This window comes from Aquila chrysaetos, chromosome 3, assembly GCF_900496995.4.
Source record: "Aquila chrysaetos chrysaetos chromosome 3, bAquChr1.4, whole genome shotgun sequence".
NCBI lineage: Eukaryota > Metazoa > Chordata > Aves > Accipitriformes > Accipitridae > Aquila > Aquila chrysaetos.
The window spans coordinates 71513469-71527890 of record NC_044006.1 but is presented as its reverse complement, the minus strand read 5'-3'; the positions used below and the strand labels follow the sequence as shown (position 1 = coordinate 71527890).

The following is a 14422-nucleotide window of genomic DNA, read 5'->3' as shown; positions in this document are numbered from 1 at the left end:
AAAAATAACTGTCTGTCAGCCCTCTGCACAGGGCCTTCAGCACCAGTGCCTTTTCCTCCCCACAAACAAACGTGCTCTCATTTAGACTGTAACTGAGACATTACTCTTTTTACAAATGAGAAATGCTCATTTGCTATGAGCAGTCCATTGCTCTCAGATGTTTTTCTTGAGGCAGAACAATCATGTCTGATAACACTTGATCTGCACTAAGCCCAGAAGGCAAGAGAGACGGTTTGGTGATGGTATCATTTGTCTCCTGATCGCATCGTGGCAACGAGCTGGATAACCAGGAATACGGCATGCATCTTCCTTGTAAAGAAAGTTTGTTTAATAAAGATACCTACACAACAGTATGTTTTCAATATAACCACGTCCTCCTTGTGCTCCAGTCCCTACCACCTTCTACTTTTAACAGTCACTGCGGTAGCAACAGCGATCGACTCTAACGGCTCAACTAAATCAATTCACAGAGCTAGCTACAGTCTCAAGGGGTGCCCATTCTTTCAACAATAAATTCTGCAAAACTAATCACATAACCTGAAGGGACAATTGAGTGGAAACGATGGAGAGTAACTGCAGAGGGGAGCAACGTGAAAGTGCAAATGAAAGTACGGAAATATTAACAAGTTCCAGGTAGAGTAACTACTACTGAAACAAGAAACAGATTTTCTCAAGTGGTCAGAACCACCACCACCCCAACCACAGTGAGGCCACCCCCGAGTGCTATGTCAAATCTCACCAGAAATTAATACAGATAATATTGCAAAAGCTCCTTACTGCATACTCAGTGCTGCTACTCCAGTTTCTGGAAAAGGTGAAGGTGTTTACTTCTGTTTCTTATTCATAAATATCAAGTAAAGTTTTTGCAGTGACAGAAATGCTTTTTTATATGTGGTCTTCCTCTCCCAACATATGCTCAGTTGTAATTTCTGCTAATAAATCTTTCTTATCACAGAGACTAGGATTTACAATTGATCTAGGGCAACCAGAAACAAGGAACACAAAATGCAGGTGCTATGTATTTCTGCTTTCAACAATTGTCGTTCCCAGCCAGTCTTGCTTAACTAATGCCTGAAAAGCTTTTATTGGTATTTGGTAAAATGACAATGATGATGTACAAAACTTTCTGCTTCTGAAATAACACCCCCCCATCAATATAGACTGCTGTTCTCACTGAGCTTAGAATACTACAACACAACCAAACACCAGGTTTCTGACATAGCAGTCTGTCAGTTAATAGATTACTATCCTCACACAAATCCAAATAATGCTAATTTTCTGTTTGTTATGCTTCCCTCTTTCCTTATGGTGTTTCTCTGAAGATAGCTTCTAGAAAAAAATGTTAATAGCATTTACTGTGCACTCCTTTATTAGTTGGTATCGTAATGATAAAATGACTCAATTTTAAAAGGATGAATTTTTGAGAGACAGGATCCATTTATGGATATTTTGTTTTAAAGAAAACAGAACTGCAGAATGAAACATCAACATACAATAAATTATTAAATCTGTACTTACTGACAAAACCAGGACCAAAATTGGGAGGATTAGGTCTAGAAATCTGAGGTGTCAAACTTCCATCCTAGAAATTTCAGTAAAATGTACAGACAAGGATATTAAATCATGATTCAATTAAAAAACCAAAAACTAGTTATCATTATTAAACACTTTTGTTTAAACCCCATATCAAGTTGTATTACCTGTGTAATTGCCTGCTGCATATGATTTTGGCCTTCACTGGTCTGAGCCCCTGGCACTGGCTGACCCATAAAGGGAAACCTATTGATACATAAAACAAAAGTGAAATCATAACTTTTAAAACTGGTGAGTATTTTAGGGGAGAGACAACCTTTTGTACTACACTGACCTTACACAAAGCATCCAAATATTTTACATACATTTGTTTGAACTTCTGTATCAAACTTTTTCAACATCAGGAGAATATTAATTCTCATTTGATGCTACAACACTTTGCCCTCGGGTGAAACTATTGCATCTTACACGTTTCAGAGAGATGAAGTAAACATGATGTAAACATGATGTAAACACTGTGCTAAAACAGTGAAGATGCACACACACAAAAAAATTTCTGTAGTTGTGTTTTATTATGTTATGATTAAAAAAAAAAAAAAAAAGATTTAATGGATTTAGATAGCATGGTCACCAGCAAATTCAACTAGAATTGGGTACATGTATGCTTCTGGTAAGCTACATATTATGATGTAACACTGCAGTATGTGTTAGGAAGGAGAAAACACACATAAGTGCCACATAAATAGAAAAGGTGCAGATCCTTCCTGACCCATAGACTCTCCACCTATTGTAAAGGCAGTCATGGTGAAGTCTACACAGCTCATAGCTCCTTCTCCTCAGAACAGATTTAGAGAGAGGATTAAATTTCCATTACTTGGGCTAAATCTTAATTATACTTAGCATTAAATTATATGCTGCAACATGAAGCTTAACCGTTACATGGCCATCAACAGTTTTCAACCACAATGCATGGGAAAGATGTCATTACATAATTAGTAAGTGGGAAAACAAGAAAAACATCAACAGTGAAGCCATGTTGACCAATGACATTACAACTGGAACACAAGTCTGATGCGTTTTAATACTTTTTATAGTTTCTATTGCCACACTAGTTTTATTCTTAGGAGATGATCTTGTATTAGCATGGACTATGAACTACATGACAAAAAGATCTTTTTCCACTTCCGAATGTTTTCATTTCCTGTGCGCAGTTTCCCCTAGCTCTATCATTTCCTTTTACATTTTGTAGCCCTAAGTAATGGTATCGAGCATTGCCTACCTGTTCATAACCATTGGTGGCATCCCCATGTTACTTTGCGCCATGACTTTATTGATCCCCTTAAGAGCTACCATTTTTGCTTTCATTATGGGATCAGTAATTGCATCGAAGTCTATAAAAGAAAAACAGTAAAAGTGAATTACATAGCTGAACATTACAAGTTATTAACTGGAACTGACTTGTTTAGATCTAGTTCATGCATAAATCATCACTAAAACAACATAATTGCATTACTATTTCACATTACTTGTCCTCTCCACTTTGAAATTCATGGTTAATATGTAGTTTCATATATCCTCTAAGGAAAGTTACTCCAGCAGCAACTGTCCTTGTTTTCAGCCACAACATACAAAGAAAAGCAGGTCAGTCTGAGAAGGGCTCTAGACCAAATCTGGCCTATGACCCAACAGATTAATAAATTCTATTCATAGGTTTAAGAATCAGGAAGAAGAGTTGTTTCTGTGAGTTCAGTTGGCAAAACTGACACACCACCACTAACGTACTAAGGAAACAGTTTAGTTACTCTGTAATTACCAGTAGCACTACAGGCAGAAAAGCATAGGCCCCGTAGAGCATCTGAAAAGCATAGTGAACTCTGCCTTTTGGCTGTCTCTCCCGCTAGGTGCCTCACACAGAGCAGGATAAATGGGAGTACAGAACGGCTGAGGTTGGAAGGGACCTCTGGAGGTCACCTTAGCCACGTCGGGTGGCTCCAGCACGTTCTAGCCACACTACAAATATGGAAGTGTGACTTAGGGGGTAGGTTAAGTTTGTCTTTTGAACAAAACAGCCTTGATGGCCAGTGTAGTTACAACTAATATTTCTTAAAATTTCATATTTCATTAATAACAATTAAAGAATAGTCATGGTCTTTATCTGAATGCTCAAACTGCTATGTTACATTGAACAGGAAATAACAGTTTATCTGAAATGCTTTTAGTATGTGCACAATTATTTGTGATGTTTCTGAGCCTTGCCTAGATTGTGAGTTAGCAGTACAGCTTTCGATGACCCCCTTCCTTGAGACACACTAAACACTGCAAAAAAATGTATAAAGAGAATATGCGACAGAGCTGGTGTCAGAAAAATTAGCAGTAATGCAGAGTTACCCTGATCCTGGTAATGTCAACAGGAGCCTTGCCATGGAGTTCAGAATTCCACCTACATGCTCCATTTCTAGACTCCCGTTGTACCTACTAGGTAGGTTGTTTTTTGTTCAAGCTCCATGCATCTACCTGCTTCTTTCAGTGCTATAGATTATTTAGCTATTTATTGTTGTATTTTTTAAAAACTAACCAGAATGCAGACAAATAAATCACCCACATACCAATATTGGGGAAAAATGGCTCTGAACGTTGGCGAATCATGGCTTGCATCTGTCGTTGCTGCTGCTGCTCCTGTCTTTCCTGATCCAAAAGGTCCTGCAGAAGAAGTGGCTGTTCCTCTAGCAGAAGTGGTCTCTCTCGATTTTGTTGTTGAGCTAACGGTTGAGGGAGCATTATCTGTTGGGGACCAGATATGCCACTAGGACCAGGACGGTTTGTTACAGCCACAGTTTGATTAGATGTCTGTCCTGTCCCAAAGTTATGATTAGATGACTGACCCTGAATAAATCCTGGATTTGGTGACCCTTGAGAAAAATTATGGTTCATTCGTGGAACCATGGTCAAATTTGAATTTAAAGTGTTTTCCAAGATCTGTCCACCAGGTGTCATTAGCGTTTGCGGAATACCTGATGCATGGTTCATTTGTGTTGTTGGCAAAGATTGAGATGGAGATCCTAGAGTCTTTGCTTCAGCATTATCTGAGCTTTCATTAGCTAGCAAACTTGAGAGGACTGGTGTGGACCCAGAAATACTGCAGGAACTTACTGCTCCTTGAACAGGCAGTGGAGCAGATCCCTGAGCATCTGGACTAGGCACAGTTGATTCTTGACTAGGAACAGCAGTAGTTTTGTCAGGGAATTCTGGGTTAGCAGGCTGCGCAGGAGTCTTTTCTCCATCCTTTAACTCCACTTCAGCAGCCTGTTGAGTACTTGTGGATTCAGCATTTCCATCACTTTTTTCGTTCTCATTCTTCCTTTCCTCCTGAGTGTTTGGGGAAAGTACTTCTGTTTTAATTTCATTTTCTGTAGCAGACTTCTTCTGTGGAGACTGGGTCTCAGGAGGGGAAACAGTTCTATCACCTTGTTCTTTCTGTTTTGGTTCTTCTGCCTTGCCCTGGATATCTAGTTTGTCATCAATGGGGACATTAAGATCTAGTTCTTCATTAAACATTCCTTTCTTATCCCCCACATCAAGGCCTGGGTCTGTGTATGCAATGATATCAAATTCCCCGGATCTTAGAAGATCATCAAGGTGAGGATCATTAGTTTCCAAATTATCTAAAGTGTCCAGTTCATCTCCTTTCCCATCTTCTGTGTCTAGATTCAAATTTTCCAGATCCTCATCATCTAAATCCTTGACTTCAACCCCATCAAGGTCTTTCACATCCAAATCTTTTACAGCAGGATCATCAGGATCAAGCTTTTCTTCTAGACCATCGCTTGGCTGTAAATTTGCAGATTCATCACTTGGTGCAGATGTAGACAAAGATGGTCCTGGGAATGCATCAGCAACTGGTGGATGACTTAGAGAACGTATTACAAGTGCAGGTGGGTTGTCAGGATTGATTTGATCCTGCTGGGATTGTGACATGTGCTCCAAACTTGTAGGCATCTGCAACTGGTTAGGTATACCTTGAGAATTGTGTCTCAGTGGTTCTGCCTGTCTTGGGGCTGGAAACTCCTGCCTGGGTATAAACCCTGCATGTCGTTGATGTTGTGCTGCTGCATCCATAACATTTGCAGCAGAAGGGTTAAAAGGCAGCCTTGGCCTCCCATCAGGAGCTCTGTGACGTAACTCGATAAATGCCTGACCCAATATATTGTGCTGCTGAACTGGAATTCCCTGTGGAGGAAAATGTTGAGAGATCCCAGACGTGTTATTTATTTGCGGATTGTTCACTGGACGAGGCATATCAATAGACAGAGATCTTCTCAGCTGTGGGGGAACTCCAGGACGTTGCATTGGCTGCTGAGGACTGAGGAAACGTTCCTGACCTGATGGTGGACCATGGCCACTTCCTGGAAACCCGTATCTGAAATAAAAGTATGAAAGACTAAATAATCTTTCTTCTCAGGACTGCCTAGTCTGGCATATTTGACTAAATAACTATTCACCAAAATGCTTTACATGATGCATTCATCAAGATATTTAAATAAATATTTTGGCTAATTATGCTTACATTTAAATGAGCTTTATGACTACAATAAAATAATTGCTTTAATTATGTTTAATAAACAACCTGTTTTCAATTCCAATAATAATAATTGATAGAAAACTGACAGTAAGAACCATCTTAGTAAATAAACTGCATGTTAATGCAATTCAATGTAAAAAATAATAGTGTGGATTTAGAAATTACTGAAATAAATCCAAAATATTGAAAATAATAATTCCTGAGATGACAATCTACGTCAATACTGGAATTCATTCATTCCTACAGCATTCACTGTAAAAATGGCAAGACAGAAGTTGATGTTTAATTACATATTCATTTTAAGTGAAAACAAGAATATTACACTTATTCATTATTACAACATCAGAAGTCAGACCTTTTACTTCTTTTTAAAAAAAGAAATGCCCCAAAACCATGGGCAACAAGATCTTTCAGATCACATAACTTTCACAAGGATTGCAGTTTCTCCATTTTTATTTCTGATTAATTCCCAATAAAAGACAGTATAAAACAGTGTTAGTGTAGAATACATATTCTGATGTTACAGATGCTTACAGGAAAACTCACTGTACATACTGACTTCAGGAAGATTACCAGCTACTGTAGACAACACAGATGATTCTTCATATAAAGAAACCCACAACACCCTTTATCTAACAATTTCTGTAAATGTAAAACCACCCCTGTAATACGCTGGTTTTAAGAGATCAAAGAGCTTACCTAAGACCATGAGGTCTCATTCCCATGGCATTCATATCCCCTGGAAATTGGGGTCTATTGAATTGCCCATCAGCCGGAAATGGTCCACGTTGGTCTTTTGGGTATATGGTGAACCTTGGCCCGCCTGGAGGGACAACAGAGGACCTAATATTCCCAGGATACGGAGGAGGAGGGCGGTTAAAAATTTGATTTAAGTTGTCTTGCTGCCAATGCTGAAGAGGAGTTGCATGGGTAGGAGCTGCTGCATCCTGCAAGGCTTTTTCCTGACGAACAGCATTCTTCTTTTGCTGCTGTTGCTGTAGAATAATTTCACGTAATTTCTGGCGCTGTTTAAAGGAAAAAGAAATCGTTGTGCTTGACAATTTTGAAGTGTTACACTCTGCTATGTTAAGCCTTTCGGAGAAAAGAAATTCTTCAATCGCTACAGAAAAATATTATAAACTACCACAATCACACCTCAGAAATTAGAAGAGGGATCAAATGGTGCAAGGTGCTGGTAACACCACTTAATCTCCAGACCTCTTGTTAAAGTGTATAGTGTGAACCCATTTTACCAATTAACATACAAGCAACTCTCTTTTCCTTTTTCTATTCCAATAATGCAGGCCCTTTTACCACATGAAAAAGTATATTCTGAGGGAGAAAGGTCACTAGAGGTCCACTGAAGAAAATTCAGCAAGACGTTTACGCCAAAGCTGCAGAATTTACTCTGACTTTGTAAGGTAAATACTACCAATTTTCCCGCTAAATCCACTTCCCATTGCTCCTTCCAAACAAAAGACTAAGCAGCTTTCCACAAGTTGAATATAATTCTATATCTCAGCAAGAGCTGTTTGCCAAACATTCATTGACAAAAACCTAGAGTGAATGTGCCTCAAGAAGAGCAGTGACCAATGCTAGGATTCACTTCAACACGTCAGACAACTGAAGAGTTAGATGTCTAGTCTGAGATCTTTGCCTATACATCCTTTTTCAGTCAGTGAACAAGTCACTGACAATCAGTTCTACAGAATTAATTGTCCTTTCAAGGTGTTTTTTTCCCCTCACACTGTGGATAAAAGGGCTATTACAGACCAACTGTCTACATCTTCAGTGGCTTCAAAGATGGCCTTTGCTTCATTTTTGGATCTTGTCCAAACTCCTTAAAAATTACTGATGTTTCTATATTCTATATATTGAGGTTCTACCCAGGAGGACCAAATTAACATACTAAGTGAATGAAGGTAATTCTACATTATATAGCTATGTTTAATGGCAACAAACGTCAAATATCAACAAGAATGGGGGAAATTCTTCTACTTACAAAATTTTAATACCATCGGTATTAAACATTATTCTCACCTGTCTTAACTTCTCAGTATCTGCTTGAGACATATTCATGGTATTCTGTGTATCTGTTACTCCTGTAGTGGGTGCTGGGCCAGGAACTTGTGAAACTTTGGGAAATTGTTGTCCTTGAGAACTCATCGGAGAATTTCCAGATGCACTGAAGTTGCCCTCAGATCCAGGCCGTGGCTGTTCAGCAGCATCATGGGCCAGTTGGCCAGTTCCAAAAGATTCTGGCTGAGGTCTTGGAGTCATCGGTGGCTGATCATATGGGTCACGTGCTGGAGCAGCTGGACCATGGCTAAATGAATCCGTTATTGCAGGTCCTGCAGGTCTGGGAGTTTGAGAACATGGATCTGATGGCCTGACAAAAGTGCCCTGCAACCTGTTCTGTGGCGTCTGCAGGAAAGGATCTCTATTTGGTATTAGTCCCGGTCTTGCCATTGCAGGTCTGTTAAAACTCTCTGGAATCCCTGGCCTTGGAGTTGCTGGTTGCTGAGAATAAGGATCATTGAGAACTGGCCTTGGTGTTCCAGGAGGTTGGGCGTACGGATCAGAATGTCTCTGATTTGCTGGGGACTGAGCAAATAAATCTGCTGGCTGAGCAGGTCTTGGTGTTGGTGGTTGCTGCATATATGGATCTACTGTGGTGGGCCGAGGAGTTCCTGGAGGCTGGGCGTAAGGATCAGCAACTGGCCGAGGAGTACCTGGAGGCTGGGAGTAAGGGTCCTGAGAAGCTGGCCTTGGAATGGGTCCAGACTGAGGGAAAGAATCACTCTGTTGTCGCACTATCCGGGGTGGATGGGCAAAAGTCTCCTTTATTGCAGGATGGGGAGTAAGGGGAGGCTGGCTGTATGGATCATTCGGCTGATTATGGGAAAAGTTATCCACTGGCCTTGGTGTCAGAGCGGGCCTTTCATATGGATCAACAGCAACACGCCTTGGTGTAGTTGGCATCGAAGCGTAAGGATCTTGTGGGGACTGGGGTGGGCGCATAGGAGTTTTAAAAGGTCCAGGGCTACCATCAACAGGAGTAGGAGTAGGAGTCAATGGTGGCCGTGCATACGCATCAGCAGAAGTTACTCTCTGTCTCTGAAACGTATCAGTTCTAGGAGCCGGCTTAGTAAACGGATCACTGCTTCCAGCTGTTAAAGGAACCTTCCCTGACTGTTCCATAACTATGGGTGATCTTGGGACCCCCAGCGGTTTGGAGAACTGCTCTGATGCCATGACAGGCCTGGGTGTGTCTGGTGGCTTTGCATAGGGATCACTGCTACCTGGAGATGAAGAACATGAATCCCTGACTGGTGAAGGCCTGCTTCCTGATGGTTCAGTTACCTGAATGGGCCTAGATACGGATGACTGTGGTGCACAGGTATCTAATGGTGCAATGGTATTTCTTCTAACAAAGTTCTGGTTAATGGGTGCTGGTCTAGGTGTTCCCACCATTTTAGCATATGGATCCATTGGAGAAGGAGGTCTTGCGTTTGTGGAACCTGGAGAAAACATCTGTTGTGATGATGTCTGAGGAGTCTGAGACTGAGAGAGTGAATCATGTACTGGGATTCGGGTTGGAGTAGGGGGTGGGGCTTGTGGTTTTAGGAACACATCATCTGAGGATGCTGACGTAGGCGTAGCAGGTAGCTGCTGCTTTGTAAATAGATCCTTATGGAATGTCTGTTGTGCAGGAGACATACTTCCATTGCCAGCCTGTGGTGTTAAGGGGCTCTGGATCCCACTGCTCGGTGTGTCTGAGCCAGACTGGTTCAGGAGCTGTTGTGAACCAAACTGCTGCTGCTGCTGTTGCTGCTGCTGTTGCTGCTGCTCATTTTTCACTTGTTCAAGCTTCTGCGTGGCTTCTATTTTGGCTTGCTGCTTACTTTTTTGCCGCATTTGCTGTTTTAAAATTATGAGGAAAAAGGTTACACTTGTATGTCCAGAGTACACAAAATCCTTCTGATGACTGAATATATAATTAAAACTTTAGGACACATCAAAGATCAATTATAAATAATTATAAATTGCAAATTTTAAATGCAATGGGAGCAGAGGGTCTAGCTATTTGTAAAGTTCAATTACCTTGGCATGCACCTTGACTGCCTGGGAAGAAGCATTTCCCAGGTTGCCTAAAGAGCAGCACTGCTTTCCAACCTTATACTCTGAAGACGAAACGTTAATGACAGATGCAGCACTGATGTGAGGCAAATGGGCTCTGAGAGACAACCAGCCCAATTTGAAGTGGTAGTCTGCAGGACAAGGTTACTGCAATATAGGGCATATAAAAACAAACTACTGCACCAGCCAGCCATACAGAGAAAGAATAAGCTATTCCCATAATAGGTATGATTTAGGAGTCAAAGTTTTAAAACAAAGTTTTCTAACATTTACAAGCAGCTTCTCTTCTGATAGCATCTGTTTTCTTCCTACGCAGAATGGCTGACTTTATACTCTTCTACAAAGAAAGATTAAAACTGATTTTATTACAACACATTACAACAATGCAGTAAGAAGCTGGAAGAAAAATAACAAAACACCCTAAATGCAACACACCTGTCTGAATTTCCACTCCTGCTCATGTTCCGATTCCCTCTGTTTTAATGGATCTTTAAAGAGGTCGGAGTCGATGCGTGAGCTAGGATCAATGCTATCCTGTTGCTGCTGCCTTTTCATGGAGTCATTTGACATCTGTACTTTATTGATGCGCAAAGCAGCTCTATTATCTCTGGCTTTTTGCTGGGAAAAGATAAAAAAATGTAGTTAGCCTTATTTTCTTCTGCTAAGCGTGAACACTGCATCTGTTATTCCTACAAAATCTATCACCAAATTATTTGTACAGCCTGTTTTAATCACAGGTCTGCTTGTGAAAATTAAATTATGCACTTTAAAAGGAATTCCAGACTGCAAATACTTCACCTGTGTAGAAATTCTGCATTTAACATACATGGAAAGAACTAAGGAGTTATTAGCAGTAGAGGTTTTCTATACATTAGGAGTGTCTGTTCAGGTACTGTGCTGTGCCAAGAAAGCATGAATCCCACCAGTTTACCTTTCAGATCACATATTGGTGTGGTCTGCAATCTGAAGACATGAGCACAGCAGTTGATGCTTGGATCAATAAAGGCCACTAACGTGGAGAACTTCAATGACAAGAAAAATGCAGTCTACTCCATTAAATAGCCTCTATAGATCTCAGTCTGTGTTAAGTTAGCAGTATAAACATATGATATGGCCGTATGGATCAGGAAAAATTGGATGGAAGAAAAGCAATTCCTCTTCAATGAGGCATTTTACAGCCATACTGACACTTTTAAGCATCTAACGGAAGTTTCAAAGAGTCTGTTTTACCACCTATCTGGGATGCAATTGCTTTTCTGAATCAAACCCTCACATCTTCTTTTTCACAATTTTATTTGCAGTTGTCAAGTAGGGGTTGCCTAGCAGAAAAGGCTTTAATCCTTCCCCTCCAACAATGAAACAGTGACATGGATGAGAGCACCAGTGTCACATCAGCAGAAAAATTAGTGTCATTTTACCCTATAAGTGATGGGATTGTACATACTAAGGAAAGTAAAAAGCCTACAGTGAAAATTTACTAACCCTTTACTCATCCCCACAGAGTGTAAGTCCCTCAGGAGAGGTACCACAGCAGCTTTTTGCATGCACAATGCCAGGAACACTAGCAACAGCTGAACGGCAAGAGTACACAGCCTGTAACTTTTGTGAGGAAATAACTGCTTCTTGCTATGTAAATACTCATGTGTGTGCACTTGCATGCACCCTCCTCCCAAACATGAAGGAAATAATTTTTGCAACTGCTTTTTGGATATCTATCAGGAGAATAGGACTGCATTTGTGAAGAACCATGAAAACGAAAAAAATCAGTAATAGAAACAATTGTGACGTGATAAAAGCCTGGATCAAAATCCACCCGTGTAAGTGGATAGTATCTTATAAATACTACGCAGAAGGAATCACAAAGATTAAATATAGCATGGACAAGATGACATAGAGGTCCAAAGGTGCTGAACTTACAGGCCTGAATAAAAAGCAGAATAATGATGATGCCTCAGTGATACAAAGAAGACAATAGAGAATTATTCTTTCGAGTGGAAAGAGTTTTGGAAAGACCAAGAACTCCACTTCCCACACTGAGTTTCAGGTCATGATTTATCTTCTAAAAATTGTCAGAGAGATAAGGGGATTTTTTAATTTGGACAGTAGGAGATGATGTTGGTACTGTTAAGCTCTGAGTCACCAACATGCATGGGAATCAAATTTGCTTACTAATGGGACTATATTAAAAAAGTGCAGGTAGGGGGAGGCTAAGAGACTGAAAACATAACCCTGCGAAATCCACAAAAATCTACAAAGTGAGAATGATCATCCAATTGCTGTTGTGAAGAAACAAAGAAAAGATGAGAACCAAGAGAGAATGCAGATGTGACAGGAAATTAAAGAAAATCACATTTGCTAACAATGGCTGGGAAGGTCAAAAAGGATGAATAATATAGGTTCTGAGATTTGGATATGGACAGGCTTCAACAAGAGGTTTCAACAAAGTGTAAGGGTCACCCTTTGAATGGCAGAAGTTCTAGAGAATGGAATGAATGACCACATTAACTTCAGATAGCTACTACAAATACATGTATTCACTTGACTCAGATGTGAAGAACGTGAATACTTTTGGAGAGAAAAATGGAGTCCTTCATGCTCCCCACAACATGGAAGATACAGAAAAGTTTCCACCGCAAAGCAATAGAAGAGAGTAAGCAGTGAAGGGGAATAGTAAGGCAAGAACACACGAGTAGAAGAAAATGAGGGAAGTAGGGATGTGAGCCCTGACACCTCTGGAACGGTTACTTCAACAGGTGAAAGTCTTCAGCAACTCTAATGGGGCAAAAAATAAAAGACTAGTGAGAGGGGAAGATGACAGAAAGTCACACAATGATTTGTTATTATCCTTCTGAAGAAACTGGTGAGATCCTGTGCAGAAGGAGAAAGAGCAAACAACACTTGAGGCCATGAATCAGATGTAGCAAAAAGGCAGTGGGAACCAAAAATGTTCTTGTCTCAGCTGATGTCTTTATATTGCACAATACTAATATAGTTTATTCCAAGACTGAAAAGCAAAGAATACAGGCAGAAGTATTCAGAGTCGGAAGTTAAATTACAAAGGCGTTCTTGGAGTAAGTGAACTTTCACTAACCCTAAAACTTAATTTATTTTAAAAAAACAAATGAAAACCTTGTAAGTGAAATATATGTTTGCTGAAGTATGTGAACGCAGGTGGTAATTGTTCTTACCACATATGGAGCCCTCTCCTGTGAGCTTGCTTTCCTCCACAGTTTAGCAATCTGCTTCACTCTTGTAGCCCAGTCTGCAATCAAAAAATGTGTTAATATGCAAGGCTTTGGTAAGTCTATGTTACATCCTTTCAAATCAACATGCATAAATTGCTACAAAATATTTAACTCTATTCAGTAAATCACTCACCTGGGAATTCTTCCTTCAGGTTAGGGAAGTTGATATTTGTATAGAGAACAGGTGCTACTGTTGCCATTTCACCCAAAGCTTCTTCTTTTTCCCACTTAAGAGTGCTTCTTTGAGCATTGGACATTGTATCGCCTTCACCTTCCAAAGGTGGAGCAGATGGTGCCCATGAGCTGTTCGGATCATTTACCATTGGATTGAACGCTGGGTTCTTATCCCTGACAAATCAGAAAAGGGTTTTATTTTATAGATAGATTGCTCTCAATATTAAAAAAAAAAAAATTAGCAAAATAATTCAGTTTGCTATTTCAGTAGTGAACGGGCTGCAAGAATATGTAAGTTTTTGTAGTGGCTGTCAAGAACTACGTAGTTAAATACTAATAATGTCATAGTATTAATAACACCACCACCCCGCAAGTGATAGATGCTAAACAACTGAAGATTTTTTATTTCCCATCTTGACTTACCTGGTATCAGTATAAGGTTGCTGTGTAATGGGAGAGAAAGTGCCCAGTCCACCTCCAGCAGTCAAAGCTGTATGTGGGAGATGAGGGTTAGGGCCAATCAGACCATTCATAAGGGGCACTCTTGGAAATGCATTCTCTCCTGGAAAGAAGTAGTTTAAATTACTGTCTGAAAGGGTGACTACTTTTTAAAGTAGAGTGGGAAGTTTTCAGTGAAAAAATGATGTCTCATGCAATGAAAAACTAATCCCTTTAAAATTTTATAGTACCGACCGTACATTCTTGCAAAAGATTTTAAATCAGTTTACACTGTTTCCCTACAAGCTTAAGG

At 40.1% G+C, this 14422-nt stretch overlaps 1 protein-coding gene across 13 annotated transcripts in view; it reads right to left on the bottom strand.

Moving 5' to 3' along the window:
• KMT2C (lysine methyltransferase 2C) overlaps positions 1-14422 on the bottom strand; it is a 201238-nt gene that overhangs the window by 23961 nt on the left and 162855 nt on the right. For all 13 annotated transcript variants that reach the window (XM_030008068.2, XM_041122094.1, XM_041122098.1 and 10 more), the window contains 10 exons: positions 14095-14233; positions 13631-13845; positions 13441-13514; positions 10688-10870; positions 8153-10033; positions 6812-7137; positions 4140-5950; positions 2813-2924; positions 1701-1779; positions 1519-1582 (listed from right to left, as the gene is read on the bottom strand). In XM_030008068.2, the coding sequence (XP_029863928.1) occupies positions 1519-1582; positions 1701-1779; positions 2813-2924; positions 4140-5950; positions 6812-7137; positions 8153-10033; positions 10688-10870; positions 13441-13514; positions 13631-13845; positions 14095-14233 (4884 nt within the window). The remainder of the gene's footprint in view (positions 1-1518; positions 1583-1700; positions 1780-2812; positions 2925-4139; positions 5951-6811; positions 7138-8152; positions 10034-10687; positions 10871-13440; positions 13515-13630; positions 13846-14094; positions 14234-14422) is intronic.